The sequence below is a fragment of the Drosophila gunungcola genome, unplaced genomic scaffold (assembly GCF_025200985.1).
Source record: "Drosophila gunungcola strain Sukarami unplaced genomic scaffold, Dgunungcola_SK_2 000076F, whole genome shotgun sequence".
NCBI classification, from domain to species: domain Eukaryota; kingdom Metazoa; phylum Arthropoda; class Insecta; order Diptera; family Drosophilidae; genus Drosophila; species Drosophila gunungcola.
This window is the reverse complement of record NW_026453239.1, coordinates 316,171-332,696: the sequence shown is the minus strand read 5'-3', so window position 1 is coordinate 332,696 and position 16,526 is coordinate 316,171. Positions and strand designations below refer to the sequence as shown.

At 45.6% G+C, this 16,526-nt stretch overlaps 5 protein-coding genes across 7 annotated transcripts; 3 read left to right on the top strand and 2 right to left on the bottom strand.

Annotated features, from left to right (window-relative positions):
• Positions 1-2: 2 nt before the first annotated feature.
• LOC128264688 (translation initiation factor eIF-2B subunit epsilon) lies at positions 3-2,781 on the bottom strand. Of its 2 annotated transcripts, XM_053000320.1 has the most exons (5): positions 2,590-2,781; positions 2,409-2,533; positions 1,051-2,342; positions 706-992; positions 3-643 (listed from the first exon to the last, which is right to left on the bottom strand). In XM_053000320.1, exons 1-5 carry the CDS (start codon positions 2,680-2,682, stop codon positions 416-418), a joined length of 2,025 nt encoding a protein of 674 aa, XP_052856280.1. In that variant the 5' UTR covers positions 2,683-2,781; the 3' UTR covers positions 3-415. The 2 variants fall into 2 exon arrangements, with proteins under 2 accessions (XP_052856280.1, XP_052856281.1); XM_053000321.1 differs by lacking the exon at positions 2,590-2,781 and having other exon boundaries at positions 1,051-2,340; positions 2,409-2,489.
• A 347-nt stretch (positions 2,782-3,128) lies between these two features.
• Positions 3,129-9,071, top strand: LOC128264686 (type II inositol 1,4,5-trisphosphate 5-phosphatase). 2 transcript variants are annotated; one of them, XR_008268757.1, is made up of 10 exons: positions 3,129-3,978; positions 4,497-4,683; positions 5,059-5,320; positions 5,378-5,563; positions 5,626-5,958; positions 6,697-7,573; positions 7,871-8,057; positions 8,127-8,351; positions 8,419-8,656; positions 8,835-9,071. XR_008268757.1 is itself a non-coding variant. In XM_053000314.1 (9 exons), exons 1-9 carry the CDS (start codon positions 3,859-3,861, stop codon positions 8,604-8,606), a joined length of 2,565 nt encoding a protein of 854 aa, XP_052856274.1. In that variant the 5' UTR covers positions 3,129-3,858; the 3' UTR covers positions 8,607-9,071. The 2 variants fall into 2 exon arrangements, 1 of the variants encoding a protein (XP_052856274.1); XM_053000314.1 differs by having other exon boundaries at positions 8,419-9,071.
• Positions 9,072-9,379: 308 nt separating this feature from the next.
• LOC128264696 (carnosine N-methyltransferase) lies at positions 9,380-12,518 on the top strand. The gene is given in 7 exon segments (XM_053000329.1): positions 9,380-9,663; positions 10,271-10,526; positions 11,002-11,171; positions 11,232-11,372; positions 11,482-11,593; positions 11,595-11,740; positions 11,800-12,518. Coding segments are annotated over 7 exon segments (1,347 nt in total). The 5' UTR covers positions 9,380-9,529; the 3' UTR covers positions 12,188-12,518.
• Positions 12,519-12,799: 281 nt separating this feature from the next.
• Positions 12,800-14,445, bottom strand: LOC128264694 (protein SMG9). The gene is given in 2 exon segments (XM_053000326.1): positions 12,800-13,583; positions 13,586-14,445. Coding segments are annotated over 2 exon segments (1,491 nt in total). The 5' UTR covers positions 14,361-14,445; the 3' UTR covers positions 12,800-12,867.
• A 573-nt stretch (positions 14,446-15,018) lies between these two features.
• LOC128264699 (protein KTI12 homolog) lies at positions 15,019-16,473 on the top strand. The gene is made up of 3 exons (XM_053000333.1): positions 15,019-15,368; positions 15,435-15,793; positions 16,075-16,473. Exons 1-3 carry the CDS (start codon positions 15,104-15,106, stop codon positions 16,360-16,362), a joined length of 912 nt encoding a protein of 303 aa, XP_052856293.1. The 5' UTR covers positions 15,019-15,103; the 3' UTR covers positions 16,363-16,473.
• Positions 16,474-16,526: the final 53 nt, after the last annotated feature.

The following is a 16,526-nucleotide window of genomic DNA, read 5'->3' as shown; positions in this document are numbered from 1 at the left end:
TGTTCACAGTTATTTCCTTTTCTTTATTGAAGTGCAATAACAAACCTTATGTTTGGATAAATTCTTAATTTCAAAGGCTTCTATAATAATTTTTCAACAATAGGTGTACTTGCATTATCCCCATTTTAATTTAATCTTTTATTGGGGAACCATTTCATGGTTCAGCATTGAAAAATTAGAAGCGGAAAGTTGTTGTATTACAAATGAAAGTGAAAGATGATTTGGTAATTTAAGTAAAATATAAACCCATAATTCCATAATCATTTTTCAATTACAGTTGTTTTGGATTAATCTTGTTTTTATTTCATCTTTTTTTTTTTTGGTGAACCATTTCATGGTTCGGCATTTAAAAGCTAGAAGAGAAAAGTCTTCGAAAGTTGTTGTTTAAAAAAAGTGAAGCGGGCGTCCTAACTTCCTAATCCTCTTCCTCCTCATCATCGTCGTCGTCATCCTCCTCTTCACTGGACTGATTCAGCCAGGCCACAAGCTTCGCCAGGCTCTGGCGCAGATGCGCATGCTCCTCCTCGTCCAACTGCTCGAACCAGGCCTGGATGGCATCCTCAGAAACGAAATCCTTGTCGTATAAGTAGTGCACAATCTGCGAGATCTTCTCCCGCACCAGAGGATTCTCCTCGTACACATCCTGGGGTAAAAAGGGAGAACGTTAAATGGCTTTTTAGGACAACAAAGATGGGGGTAGATCACCTCCAGCGCCTTGAGGCAATCGAGCATGGCATCCTCGCTCTTAATGTAGTTGGAGACCACAGGTCCCAGTTGTTTAAATGCGGCATTTATGGCCACCAGAACATTGTTATTCACCGGGTCCAGGATGCTTTGCATGCCGAACACAGCCTTTACCACATTGAAGTTAACCTCCTTGAGGGACATATTGTAGGCATAGCGCGAGGAGTTGATTTCGAGGATAAGAAAGTCGGGATTGGACTTTTCGCGGAAACCACGCGTCAGGGAGTCGATCACCTCGCCCAGGAAAACTAAGATTTGCTAATGGTTGTTAATTGATTAGGCTGGTTAATTTCAAGTTGCACTCACTATTTGTGTCATCGGGCAGAGGCGTCACCGCTCGCGAGGCATCCTCGTCGTCGTCGCTGAGGTCGGTGCAGTAGCTGATCTCGTCCAGCGGAGCCAGCAGGTCGCCCATTTTGGGTATGCTCAGCGGTTGCTGAGGCAGGAAATCCTCGCCATCCGAGTCCTCGGGATCACCGGTGGTCAGGTCGCTGACAATGTAGGCATTTGGCCCAATGGACTCCAGCTCCATTGCGAGCGCATCCTCCTCACTGCGCTGTGTGTTGGGCGTGCTAGTGACGAGAGTCTTGGAAAGCTTTGTCTGGGCGGGCAGCACGCTATTTGCTCCCAAAACACAGCCTGCGCTCACATCGCAATCCTCGTTAATGGTGGCGCCCGCACCCACCACACTATGCTCCAGCCGGCAGTTGTCCTTTACGGTGACATCGGCCATGAGGAACACGTTGCTCAGCCGGCAGTTCTTGCCGATGCGACAGTTGGCTCCAATCACACTGTCGTTGATGACCGATCCACTGTCTACCCGGCTACCCGCCTGGATGACCACGTTCTGCTGCAGCGCCACCTTGGACACATGCGCCCCCGGGCTCTTGTAGATGTTGTCCTTGTGGAAGACATACTGCTGCTGCAGCTTATAAACGCCCATGTCCGGGACGAGCGGGTAGGCCCACCGGTTGATGATGTCCCGGCTGACCAGCTGGTAGGCCGGCCAGTTGTTCACTTTGTGCGCATACTGGGCAGCCGGGAGCAGGGCCACATATATCCGGCTGTCGAGCAGCTCCTCGTTGATCAGCAAGCCACGTACAAAGTCATCCCGCGTCTGGAAGTCAAAGTTGTCACTGAAAAGCGACAGCATCGAGGGCGAACCAATGGCAATTTGTGGATCCAAAAGGTTGTGATGCAGCGCCACACACGAGTTGCCCAGGAAGACGTCAAGCGGTATTTGGTAGCGCGGCTCCTTCTGGTGCATCCTCAGCCGCTGGTGGTAATGCAAGCGATCGTTGCGGCGATCCACGGCAATGAGGAGCTCGTTCCCAGTGCGCACGTTATTGGAGCACTCCTTAAACACCAGCGTGGCGGCGGTGCCCTTGTCGAACTTGGCCTGCCGCTTGTGCTGCTCCAGCACTGGACGCAGATCGGCATTCGTGACCGTATCGGCGCCCAGCAGTATAAAATTGCCGCGGATCAGAGCCTTGGCGTCCAGATCTCGCATGGCATCGCCGAAACAGCGACAGCCTTCGCCGCCAATCACATGGACGGTCATTTTAAAGGACCAGGAGGCATACGTGGCTATGCCAGCTCTGTGAAATTGAGATATTAGTACCACAAATTGCATCACCTTTTGGCGGCGCCGGCGACTAACTCACTTGATGTGATCCCGGATGTTCTGCAGATAAAGGCTGGCGTACACAAACACCTCCTCCACCCCGCTGCGATTCAAGGCGATTAAAGCGTAGTCCAGCATCCTCACATTGACCAGTGGCAGCAGAGCCTGCAGAGAAATGGTTGCGGAAGTTAAACAATCGCTGTGCTATTGGGATTACCCACCGTGGAACCCTCATCCGAGAGGGGCTTGAAGTTCCACACATTGTTGTCGGCTATCAGCACTGCCTGCACAATTTCCTTTTCAAATTGGGCCATTTTATTTCGGTTTGGTCTTAGTTTCGGGGAGCAGTTTCCCCCACACCACGCTCGTTGTTGTTGTTTTTTTTGTTGCGGCAATAGGTGTGACCAAAGATCGATTTAGCGTTTAGCCAAGCTCTCAACCCTTTAATAAGTATTTTTTTATACCGACTTTACACTGCCGCCTTAAAGCTTAATAAAATTGATAAAATAACAAGTGGAAAGATTTCTACAGCTAATGATTTTTGGCGAATTAGAAAAGCCAGAAAATTCTACACAGAAAGGCGTTAAAAGCATCAGAAATATTGGAAGAACATTTTTCAAAGGATCAGCCATCATCTAGATCTGTCTAAGCCTAAGTCTCCATCCATCAAATCGAAAACTCTTGCCCGTTGATGCAGACTTTCGGTTAGTGTAAACAGACGTATTCATTATATCGATACATCGATACAATCGTCAGTGGCTAACCCAGCTCTAGCCAAAAAACAACAAAAACAACGGCTGGCGAACAGGAACAGATCGCCCGGAAAATAAATCGAAACAAATAATGAGCCGTAATTAGCGCGCGTGCCAGTTTGTCTGTTAGCAGGGGAATTTCGCAACATCACGGAGAGGAGGTGATTCGGAGTGGAAGAGCGGAGTGTAGTGGAGTGGATTGGCAATTATTATTGTCATCGCATTACCGATGAATAATTGCCTCTGCAAGTGTGTGAGTGTGTGTGCGATACACCCACCTTGGGCGACAACAACAATAAATCACCCAAGAAAACAAACAAGCTTCTGCGATTATCCAGAATTATTACGGACAGGGTTACAATTACGCAGCTCAAGAGCAGGAGCAGGGTCAAATCGCCACCTAGTTGCTCCCGACTCCAACCAGAAATAAGAAACCTCTTAGCGAAAACAGCCCCTTTTCAATTCCAATCGGATCCCATACGAGTTCCAATCGCTGGGCGTTCGCGCCAACTATAAATAGAAAAAGCAAAAAAAAAAAGCAACAACGCAGCAGCAAACAACTGTCCATATTCATATCTACGTACATCCATATAAATCATCGACGCAGAGGAAGAAGCCCTCAAAAGTATTATTCTTCATTCCGAGATTAAGGCAAAACACAAGCATTTGCATTCTCACTAGCAATTAGGCAAATAGAAGAAGGAACCAGGAGCTCGAAACTATATCATCAGAACAAAAATGGACACGGTGGGCGACAATGTGCATGTGCCCAATGGAACCTATCCTGCTCCTGTGGCCGCCAGGACAACCAAGGACATAGTTAAGGAGCGTTTCAAGGAGGACGAAACCATAGAATACGTAAGCCATCAATGGTTGTTCCAATATGTATCTAATAATAGTCATTCAAATAGCTTTAAAGATAGTCAGAGGGTAGATTTTATGTAAAAGAAAAAACCATTGGATTTAAAATAATTTGGAATATTATAAATTCAAATACTTTGAAGACGATCAAAGGGTAATATAAAATATATACAAATACCTAATGAGACTCCTTATATGAATCTTAAAAGAGACATTAAAAACATACATGTGATTTATTATAAATGTCATATCAAAAAGGCAAACAAGTTTTTCTTTTTAAAATTTATATTCTAAATAAATAAAGTCAATGCTGTGACATCATTATGGAGGCTTTAAATTCATTGGAAATTGTATTTTTTGTGTGCTTTCAGTATTTCCACTATGACTAATGTCTTTAAACATATCACTTGAACATTTCTCAAACATATTGATAACAAGCCAAGCCTACAATGGGGCCTATTTACATTTACATTTATATATATGTCTTCTCCAATTAAAGAATCCCTTTCTTACAGTTATTCGAGGCTTATCAGATCAAAGGTCCGGAGTATACAAATCGACTGCTGGCGCTTGTTTCCTCGAAATCGGGCGGAACATTCGCCATCATCGCCTTCTCCTACCTGCGCACTCCGCTGACCTCCGTGAACGAGCTGATCATCAACAAAGTGTTCGCCATCGACCACAATTTCCAGCTGCGACAGGGTGAGAAGTACCTTTGGCTCATAGATGGGGCTACAAATCAAGATTCAAGATAACCCTTAGCTCAAAAACATAAACAACTTGATGTATCTCTACGGCTAGTTTTATTTAAACGTCCAGTTGTAACGCCTGTTTGTCATTTTAAATAGTTTGCAAATATTTAACTCACAGCTTGGCACTGAATAGTAACTATTTGTAAAGTAGGCACCTAATCAAGAATAGTCTTTACTTAATTATAGGCAAATAACAGAATAGCTGTGCATGTACGTAAGGAAAATGTCTTTAGTTTGTAATGTATTTTGTAATTGAAAATTAATAGTTGTGAAAGGCAAGGAAGATAGTTTGTTATATTTACATTTTCTTCTGGTTCTATTGCAGATAGCAAGAGCTCGATCACCACCCAGCAGTTTGACTTGTCCACTGCCGAGGATGGCCCCATCAAGTACTACTACTACGCCACCGAAGGCGACCACTACGAGGAGTTTGTGGCCAAGGTGATTTCCTTTAAGAGCACCATGGTCCAGCACGATCCCGAAACGGTGCTCAACTTTAGGTGGCTCAATGACTATCGCCAGATTGGCGAGGTCAAGCAGGAGCTGAAGAAGCGCGAGAGCGAGTATATTGTTTACAAGGACATTATGTGAGTTGAAGCACACTCGCTGTCACGCGATGATAATCATTCATTTTTTCCTTGCAGTATCTACTGTGCCACGTGGAACGTGAACAACAAGACTTGCAGCGACAGCAGCAATCCATTGCGACCATGGCTGGCGTGCAGCGAACAGCCGCCGGATATTTATGCCATTGGACTGCAGGAGTTGGACACTCCCACAAAGGCCATGCTGAACTCGACTCAGGTGCAGGCCATCGAAAAGCAGTGGATGTGAGTGTGTTTCTGCGATTGTATGGCCCCATAAACATTAAAATTGTCCCTACCTCTGGCAGTGATAATATGATGGACAGCGTCCACCCGGATGTAGAGTACGAGATCCTGATGTCACATCGCCTGGTGGCCACCATGCTCACGGTCATCGTGCGCAAGCAGTTGCGCCAGCACATCATACGCTGCCGCCCCAAGTCGGTCGCACGCGGCATCTTCAATACGCTGGGCAACAAGGGGGGCGTGGCCATCAGCCTGCAGCTCAACGAGGGCAACATCTGCTTCGTCAACTCCCATTTGGCCGCCCACATGGGCTACGTGGAGGAGCGGAATCAGGACTATAACGCCATCGTGGAGGGAATACGCTTCGACGACGGACGCACCATCAGCGACCATGAGTGAGTTCACGAGATTTTTATCTATTTGTTGCCTTAAACCAATTATGAATCTCAGAACAATTTGCTAAACATCCATACTTGACAAAATGAACTACCTTTTTTATTATGAAACCTTACTAAGTTAGTGCCTAAAATGTAAAAAGAGGCTTGCAAATATTAATAATATCCACAATTGCTAATATTACTATATACCACTATTATTTTAACTTAGCTTGGGCACGCTTTAAATATAATCTTCAATTATTAGACTTGTTAACCACAAATGACGATTTCATTTTCTTAGCTTGGACACACTTCAAATAAATCTTAAAGCACAAAATATGATATAATAAAAAGGAGTTTTAAATATTAGAGGGAAGATACAAAAAAGGTAGCAACTACGGAAATTATATGATGATGGCCCTCCCTTAAGAAATCAATTTAATATGGCTTTGCTAATTGATTGGATAAACCAGAAAAACTATCACCTGGCCATTGGAGTCTTTAATTCATAAAAATATTTCTAAACTAGTATATGATTATCTTTGTATTTATTTTTGTATGCCAATGGATGAATTTCCTTATCTGGATACTTACAAACTTAATTAAAAACTTCAAACACTACTTAGTTCATTAACTATTGCGAATGTTTGCCTACTATAATAATTAATTATTATAAAGTTTTGGGTTAAGTTTTATATTTAAGGTCCATTTTAAATGCCTGAACTTACTTGATTTTCCATCTCTTTCGTTTTCCAGTCACATCTTCTGGCTGGGCGATCTGAACTATCGCATTCAGGAGCCGCCCGGACAACAGCGACCAGGAGCGCTGAGCGATGTCCAAACCTACGAGCTGCTCTTGCAGTACGACCAGCTGCGGCAGGAGATGCGGCGCGGCAAGTGCTTCGAGGGCTACACCGAGGGCGAGATTAAATTCCGTCCGACGTACAAGTACGACCCGGGCACGGACAACTACGACAGCAGCGAGAAGCAGCGGGCGCCGGCCTACTGCGACCGCGTCCTCTGGAAGGGAACGCGCATCGAGCAGCTGGCCTACAACAGCATCATGGAGATCCGGCAGAGCGACCACAAGCCCGTCTACGCCGTGTTCCGGGTGAAGATAAAGACGCGCGACGAGGTCAAGTACAAGCGGGTGCAGGAGGAGGTGCTCAAGGCGGTGGACAAGCGGGAGAACGACAACCAGCCGCAGATCAACGTGGAGAAGACGGTGATCGATTTCGGAACTGTGCGCTTCAACGAGCCGAGCACACGGGACTTCAATGTCTACAACAACTGTCCGCTGCCCGTGGACTTTAGTTTCAAGGAGAAGGACATCCACGCCATCTGTGAGCCCTGGCTGCATGTCGATCCGCGGCAGGATTCTCTGCTGATCGACTCCGCCCGCAGCATCCGGCTGAAGATGAACGTCAATGTGCGCACCATCGCCGGCTTGTTACGCAAGATCCGGGACAGCGATAACTTTGACATTCTCATCCTGGACGTGGAGAACGGCAGGGACATCTTCATCACGGTGACCGGCAACTACCAACCCAGCTGCTTCGGCCTCTCCATGGAGACCATGTGCCGCACCGATCGTCCCTTGAGCGAGTACTCCCAGGACCAGATTAAGCAGCTGGTGAGCATTAGTATTTAATTTGGGAGTTCACAGACCTTTAGATATTTGAAGCACAAACCTTTAGAGATATGCCTTTTGAAAACCGGAATTTTGTTTGAAAAGCCGTGGCCTTAAAATTCTTTTTTTGCAATTGATTCAAAAATACAAACCAAACAATGAATTGGCTAAAACACAAAACAAACTATTTACATTTTTTCGAAAATGTTTCAAAAAATAGGGAACGACTGATGAGTGATACCTCGTAGTAAAGAGAAAAGAGCCAATACCAAATATTGCTTATTTTATTTTCTCAAACAGATGAATAACGAATCCCCCGAGTATCGTGTGACCATGCCGCGGGAGTTCTTCCTACTGATCGACTATCTGTACAGGCAGGGTTCCAGACAGGAGGGCGCGTTCCCGTCCTACGACTCCCGTCTTTCCCTCGGCGCTCAGTTCAACTCGGTGCGCGACTGGCTGGACACCTGGTCGGATGAGCCGTTTCGTAAGTGGATTCTATATGGTTGCTTTGCTCTTACTCAACTCTGATTATATCCGTATTTCCGAATTGCAGCTGCTAATGCGGAGACTGCTGCGCAAGCGCTGCTGCTTTTGCTGGAACTGCCGGAGCAGGCACTGTTGGAGCCGGTGATCGAGAACCTGCTGGAATGCACCAACAAGTCGCAGGCCATGGACTATATATCGCTGCTGAGTCCGCCAAAGAGGAACGTCTTTATGCACCTGTGCATGTTCCTGCGCGCGGGCATCGAGAGCCAGTATTACGACCTGCATCAAGTCGGTGGGTAGATCCTAGCTCCTTGACGTTTGGCGTTGTACGTAACTATGTGACTATTTGTTCCGGACAGCCTCCACCTTTGGCCGTATTTTGCTGCGCAGCAACGAGCGCGCCGCTTGGATGGACTACCACAGTCGGTGCATCCAGTTCATGCGGCTCTTTATCGACACAGACGTCGAGACAATGGGCAACAGCAATGAGGGCGCCGGAACTGGGACAGGATCCGGATCGGGGGCCAGGGCCGGACTGCAGGCATAGTCGCCGGACGCGGGCCCGGACCCGATCCCCGGTACTGTTGATAGCTAACTGTACGCATAGTGTTAGTTTATTTATTTTACTTGTTGGTCCTTTGTTGGCACTTAGCATTTATGTATATTTCTCTGTTTTACCTGTTAATTGTTTGTGCCCGCCTTTCGTATATTCCAACTCCGCCTACTTCACATCCCGGAATTACCTGTTATATTCGTACATCACAAAAACTCGAAGATAAAGCGGACACGTAAGATCCAGCTGTAAGCGAATGCGTGCAGGTGCTCGTGGAGCAGAAGGCCAACGGAAAAATAAATCGATTGTGTAAATAAGTCAAACGAAACGTTCTGCACACCACCCGTTTAATCAATGTTTGGTTGAGCACGATTTCTTGTTAGTTTAGAATAATTTAGATTTCCAAAGGAAAAACCCGGTTTCAGTTTAAACTGAAAATAAACAACACGGTTAAATACATTATCAAGTTTATTGAGTATTTGTTTTTTTCAGAAAAAACAAAGGTATCGAAGCGTAATATTTCGAATCGTATTTGGTTTGATATTGAATCATAAGGAAATTCGAGTATACAATTTTAATAAAATATGAGCTTGTGGAATAAGTGTATTGCCGAAAACATTTTTCTTATAATTTCAGGGTTGATTTAACTTTATTTATTTGCACAAGAAAGTTTGAAATTCAATTGACAAGGTTTTAAGCTTTCAAAAAGTGCTCCCAAGATCACATGCTTATCGATAGTTAGCGGGAACTTGACCGATGACTCCCTACCAAACATCGTTCTTACCAACTACCATCGTTACTATCGATGCTTTCCCACCTTTAATCCAAAATAAAGACTAAAAAAGAGCAATGCAAATGCCGGAATTTTTGACATAACTAGTGTAAATTTTCTTAGACTCCGCCGCTGAAGCGCCCAGATGAGCACCATGGATTGCGCCATGTTCCCCATGCATCCCAAGATGGACGAGCAGCTTTCCAAAGCGTTCACCTCCAACGAGGAGGAGGAGGAGAAGCACATCCAAAAGGTGCAGAACGCCTTCCTCTATTACGGGTGAGTACTGTTTTTGTTGCTGCTTTGGGGCACATGCTGCCTCCTCCGGCTAACGGTGAATGGGGTGATGGGGCTGGACGCAGTGGGAGAGGGAGGAGAGCAGCGACATGTGCAGACAAGTTGTCGACAAACTCCCGTTTCGTTTTGTTTCATATCGTGCGTGCATGTCAGTGCTGTCGGTGTAGGTGGATTGAGGCCAAACTGGCTAGCTTTTTCAAATATTGGCGGTACCTATTAATGTTCATTGATATCTTACTAAAATGTTTTCTACAAGTCTAGGATAATAAGTAGTGGCTTGGAAATATTGTATTCAATTATTCAATAATTTTTTTGTAATTTTTAGATCTCAAAGACATTTGTATGGACATAAACATATTTATGTGGGTTGACGGAAAGAATTGATTGTCTTTAATTAATTTTGACAAAGCGTTGCAAATATTAATATTCATTTTAGTTAATTTTTTTAATTGCAATTGGACCTTTGTTTTTAGTTACCCCGCTTTGTTTAAGTTAAGTCTGAAATCCCGTCATCCCTGGTGATAAGCGTGCTCGTCGGCATTAAGTGGCATCGACTGATAATGGAAATCAATTAATTTCTCCCATACAGGCCTTATGCGTGCCAGCGGCTAAAGCGCTCCATGGATTACCTGGACAGCCTATCTGGCGAGGATCAGCACATGCTGTCCAAGTATCGAGGGCATCTGAAGTGCGTGCGCACGTGTATCGATCGCAACCAGGCGGTCATCCGGGAGATTCTGCGGGAGCGTGTCCTCTATCCGGCAGAAGAATCGACAGAAAACTCGACGGACCGGTGGGAGTTTGATGAGCCGCCGCCAAACGTGAGGCACGGTGATATGGACCAGGTAATGAGTTAAAGCTCTAGAATTTACAGTCTAGATCTTTAAAGAACCTAGAACGCACTCCTTCATCCTCACTCATCCACCGAACTTTCCACAAAATATTTACGAAATATTTTTCCTAACGTTTTGTTATTCATCATTTCAATAAGTCGCATTATATCAAGAATTGTCTATATTTATATTTATAGGAACAAATTTAAGTTAGGCAAAGATGAAGTAAATTATTTAGCTTTTTAAATAACAATTTGCACAAAATAACAGTTTTCAGTTTGAATAAATTGTAAACTTTAGCATTAGTAATCTTAGACACCCAAAAAACATCTATAACTACTTAAGTATGTTTGTTTATTCACAAAATTAAATTCTTTAATTATTTTTTTCGGCATATATTCATATTCCTTTTCTTTATGTTTCTCCTAAATATCTGTACATGACACCCGCATCCCGTATTTCGCACCCGCTCTTATCCAACTCACAGAATGATATTCCATTCGATGAAGCTGACGTTGAACCTCTCAAAATTTTAAAGGCCCAGTCGACGCTGAAGTTGATTGCGCGCGACTGGAGCACCGATGGCGCCCTGGAGCGGGAGCAATCCTACAAGCCCATCATCGACAGCATCGTTGAGTACTACAAGCCTGGCGATTAGTGAGTGCTTTCGAGCATTCATGTTTTATTGTTTTAATATTCTTTTCCTTTAATGAACAGCGAGCTGAAGGAGATTAAGATCCTGGTGCCTGGAGCGGGATTGGGACGGCTCACCTACGAGCTGGCATGCTTGGGATACTCGTGCGAGGGAAACGAGTTCTCCTATTTTATGCTGATTGCTTCCAACTTTGTCCTCAATCTGTGAGTGAACTCTTTAGTTTCGGTACTGATTTCCTGATCCTCCTCCTCTTCTTTATCTAAAGCTGATTATTTAATATGTTCTGGAATTGTTTTTCCTTCTCGGTGGTAGCTGCGACTACGAGAACAAGTACGTGCTGTACCCGTGGGTGCATCAGTATGTGAACAACCTCAGGCGCGAGGATCAGGTGACCGCCGTTCGCTTCCCCGATGTCTGCCCGCTGAAAAAATCCGCCCAAGGGCCATTTTGAAATAGCCGCTGGGGACTTTCTGGAGGTCTACAAGACGCCGCACACCTACAACTGTGTGGCAACGTGCTTCTTCATCGATTGCGCCAATAACGTAATTGACTTTATACGCACCATTTACAGGTGTGTGGCGAAGGAGATCCATTTATTTTATTAGTCTTGACACACATTTTACCTTGCAGAATTCTCGTGCCTGGTGGCATATGGGTGAATCTCGGGCCGCTGCTGTACCACTACAGTGACGTCAGCGGACAGAACAGCATTGAGCCGACGTTCGAGGACATTTGCATCATCATGGAAAGTGTAGGGTTTGTTATCGAGAAATCGCGCACGGGCATTCGCACCAAGTACGCCCAGAATCCGTCGTCGATGAAGCAGAGCGAGTATCAGAGCCTATTCTGGGTCTGTCGCAAGCCGGATCCGTTTGAGGAGCAACGGGGAAAGCGCAAAGCCTCTCGGGAGCCACACGATCTCATTGTGCGCGAGGACAGCGAGGAGGAGCAGCTGAGTCAGCAGGCCACGGCCACGGCCACGGCCAACGATGAGACTGAGATGGCCCAGCCAACGTGATAGCCTTTGAATCCAAACCCAACCCTACAACTGAACCCAAATCTGAATCCAAACCCACCTACAGATGCCATCACCAACACCTTAATCATGATTAAGCCACAGGCAAGACAGTGAACTCGAGTTGACACAACTATATTTCGATGTTGTAGAGTAAATGTTATGCCTCTATTCAGTAAAAACCTTTTTTTTTGTAGACCCATTTCGAAATATACAAAGTGAAGCAGCTTTTTTGCTGTAAAATCGTGCAAATACAAAACAGAGTGTTTCGAAATAAGCTTAACAATATACCAAAACAAAACATTAAAAAAAATAATAATTTGTATTTATTGAATGAGTTTCTTTAATTTACTAACCAATATATGTATTATTAATCGGTTTGATACAAAACTCCAATGTTGTACACTAAGCGTGGAATTTCAACTTAAAATTGTAAATACTTTTTCTGCAAATTTTAAATTATTTTCTGTGAAGTCTTTTATTTAATGGTGAAACAATATGTATATCAGTCACAGTCTCAATTTCTGATTCATATTTTAACTCTTAACAACTCTTTCAAAAATGAACATTGACCCTATGCACTATACAAATTTAGCAGTAAAAAGAGAGGTCAGCTGTGATATTGGAAATTTAATCTCTAAAATGGTCCAAGTAATCCCTGCCCAATAATACAGTTCTTTGGATCAGCTTTCGGTGCCTGTGCCACTGAGGAAGGTGCGCCAATTGTCCGACCGCCACTGGCAGCGAGTGTCCAAGTGGCGTAGCTTGATCTCCGCATATATCTTCTCGAAATGGGGGGCACCTTTGCGAGCGCTTTCCGCCAGGATCTCGAACCAGATGGCCTCGCTCAGCTCGGTGCTTGTGTGGCACATGGAGACGCGCGTGGCACCGAGTACACGCTCACGAAACTGTCGGACTAGTTCGCCCAGGCCAGCGTGAAAAGCGGTGGGTGCATTACTGCTCACTTCCGGCAGCAGAAATGTGTTCAAACAGCGTGCCTCGCCTCTGCCCCAGTAAATAGGCAATCCCGTGGGCCCGTACAGGAACGCCAGCTTCTTGTCCAATCGCTCCCGCTGCACCGGCTCGAAATCCAGCCGCTGGGCACGTGTGCGCACGAACAGCACCTGCGGCAGGTGGTCCCGCACATAGCCCTTGCAAGGAAACGTGGGTCTGAGTCGAAGGGCAGCCTGCAATATACGCAACTGCTCCACGGCCAAGCCATCAATGGCCAAAATCAGGACGTGACACACGCTTAGCAGCTGAGCCATGGCTGCCAGGGAGTTCAGATCCTGATGGTCCGGCTCCTTGCCCACGGGCAGCAGCAGCGGTGGCGAGTCCAGCAGGATGTAACGTTCCCGGGTGATGAAGAACTGCAAAGCCTCGGTGCGGGGACGCAAATACTCTTTTGTCCGTTATTTGGCTTTGCCTTGTGCCGGGTGGCGAAGACGCACTCATCCGCCTCTGGCGAGAACAGGTGTTGGTAGTAGTCGTAGTCCAGGGACCGCTCAGCAGCCAGGAGATTGAGCAGCGTGCTCTTGCCGGAACACTGGCCACCCAAAACGCCTATGACAGTGAAATCTGTGTTGGTCTTGTGAAACACCTTGCGGGCAGTGGCATTAAAGACACCATTGGCCATTATGATGGGCGTGGGACGGTTCATGCGCGGCGGCTGCATGTCCTGGAGGGCACCTGCTGCTCCGGCTGAGCTGCCTGCGGCTCCTGCGCAGTTGCCTTTGTCCCTTTGGCCATTCGGCGAAGGTGCCGAGCTAATCAAGGCAGCGCAGACGGAGGTCGACGGCACGGCTTGGGCAGGAGCTCCTCCTTCCATCGAGTTGGGTGCTCCTCCTCCAAGCATGGATATCTGATGACACCTGTCCGATGGCCGCAGATCGCACGTACGATTGATGATTACCGTCTTGATGGCCGCTGGTGCATCGGGGTAACTGCTACTAGTGTTGCTGGTGGGACTAGGCTCCGCCTCTTTGTCCCTAACCAGGTCCCGATCCCGATCGCCATTCCTGTCCCACTCTTTGTCCCGGTCGCGATCCTTCTTCAACAGAATCTTTGGCTGCACCAGGCGCGCATCCTCGCGCCGGGCAATGGTCACGGGCGCCAGGATGCCGCAGGGGTTCTCATCTCGCTTCTTGTTGCGGAAACGGCGGCGCGGCTCGGCCATTCCGTCACCCGGATTTTAAAGGTTTTATATTTGAACTCACACGTATGTGCAGGTCAACGTCAAGTCGTGCTCGTTTTGCAACACTGCTCGACACATAGACAGCTGTGCTGTTGCCATTCAAAAATAGCTAATAGTATTAAAAAAAAAGCTAAATTAAAAAAATACATTTTGAATCGCTCAAAAATATTGCTCTTGAATTAAATACTTTAAATATTTAAATTTATTACAATTATTACAAACTAACTGAAAAAATGCACTAATTAATTTTTAAATATAAATCATGGAACCAGTAAAGATGTTCACCGGATCTGCATGAGGGTCTTAAAAAGAAAAAAATCAATTTCAGCTTATAAGCATTATCTCAAAGAATTATAATTCTAAATTTCCTATAATAATATTTTTCTACTAACACCTATTTTAATGGTGATTTTTTTTTAATTTTAAGCTTAGGAGTTGGCATATTGTAAATTGCCCGTTTTTGTTGAATTTTACAAGCCGCATGTTAATTTGCATCTTGCATATGGTATTCTGCACATTGCATCATTCAACAAGTAACATTGAACTTGAACAATTCCGTTCTTAAAATCGTTCAAATCGTAGCGGTTAAAATAGTTAGATTTAGCTCGAAATATGTTGAGTCTCTTACACTTGCAGGTGTTCGTTAACCAACACTGCAGGCAGTGCGGCGTGTATGGACATTATTTTTTGTTTATTTATTGTTGTTATTAAAGGTGAGGGAAACCATGCCAATTGTGGTAATTACGGGTTTGCCGGCCAGCGGAAAGTCCACCCGTGCCCGTCAGCTGCGGGATCACTTCGTGGAGCGCGGCAGGAAGGTGCACCTGATCAGCGAAAATGAGGCCGTGCCAAAGGCTCTGTTCGGCAAGAATTCGCATGCGGGAGATTCCCAAAAGGAGAAGGTGGTGCGCAGCGATCTCAAGTCGGAGGCTTCACGCCACCTCAACAAGGAGGATCTGGTCATCCTGGACGCCGGCAACTACATCAAGGGTCAGTTCTGGTCAAGCTTCGGCTGATAAAAGAGATGTCACAACAAGCCCACTATATCTCTTTTAGGCTATCGCTATGAACTGTACTGCATGACCAAGGCATCCCGGACCACCCAGTGCACCCTGTTCTGCTGCATTTCCCAGGAGCAGGCGTGGGCCTTCAACGTGCAGCGAACGGCGGTGGATGAGCTGCCTGGCGACAGCGAAGCAGCGAAGAAGGAGGACAAGCCGGTGGAAAACTCGAACGTTCCCTACACCCGCGACACATTCGACGCCCTGTGCATGCGATACGAGGAGCCGCAGAGCAACAACCGGTGGGACAGTCCGCTGGTGGTGGCCCTGCCCGAGGACACGCTCGATGTGGAGGCCATCTACAAGTCCCTGTACGAAACGCAGCCCCTGCCGCCCAACCAGAGCACCCAGAATGTAAGTTAAGAACTGCTGTTCGAGCCTGGACAGAAACTATTAGTCAATATATTTTTAAATTGTATAGGAAAGGGACTGCGTTAAAAACTGCTGTTTAAAATTAGAACACCCTTTGGAAGGGGCATGTATTGCCTCCCATTTTTCTAAAGACTACTAGAAATTGCATTAAATTTAATCATTCATGTTATAATAGTAAAGATTGAGATAGAGAAAGAATATATTTAAAATATATATAATAAATTTAAAAATATAAGATTCATATAAGTTCTTATATTTTGCAGCCACCACTTGGAGCCACCAACTACCTCTTCGAATTGGACAACATCATGCAGTCGATTATCAAGGAGATCCTCGGCGCCGTCAAGATCAAGGCTTTCGGCCAGCTGCGCATCCCGGGTAGCAGCAGCCCTGTGAAGGTCGCTACCTCGATGAACGCCCTCCAGCTGAACCGCCTGCGTCAGAAGTTCATTACAAGCACTTGTCGCGCCAGCCAGACGGCGCCCACTCCACTAGAGCAGGTGCCGCAGCTATTCGTTCAGTTCATCAACGCCAACACGATCGGCTGCTAGCCACTAGGAATAGGAATAGGATAGAAATTAATAATTAAATATTCTACCCTGATTACTCCATTATCGATTGATTATTTGCTCCGTCATTAAATATATATTTATGCAATGTTAAATAAATAAATATTTAAATAAAAATGATTACTCCATTTAATATATTTAAACAA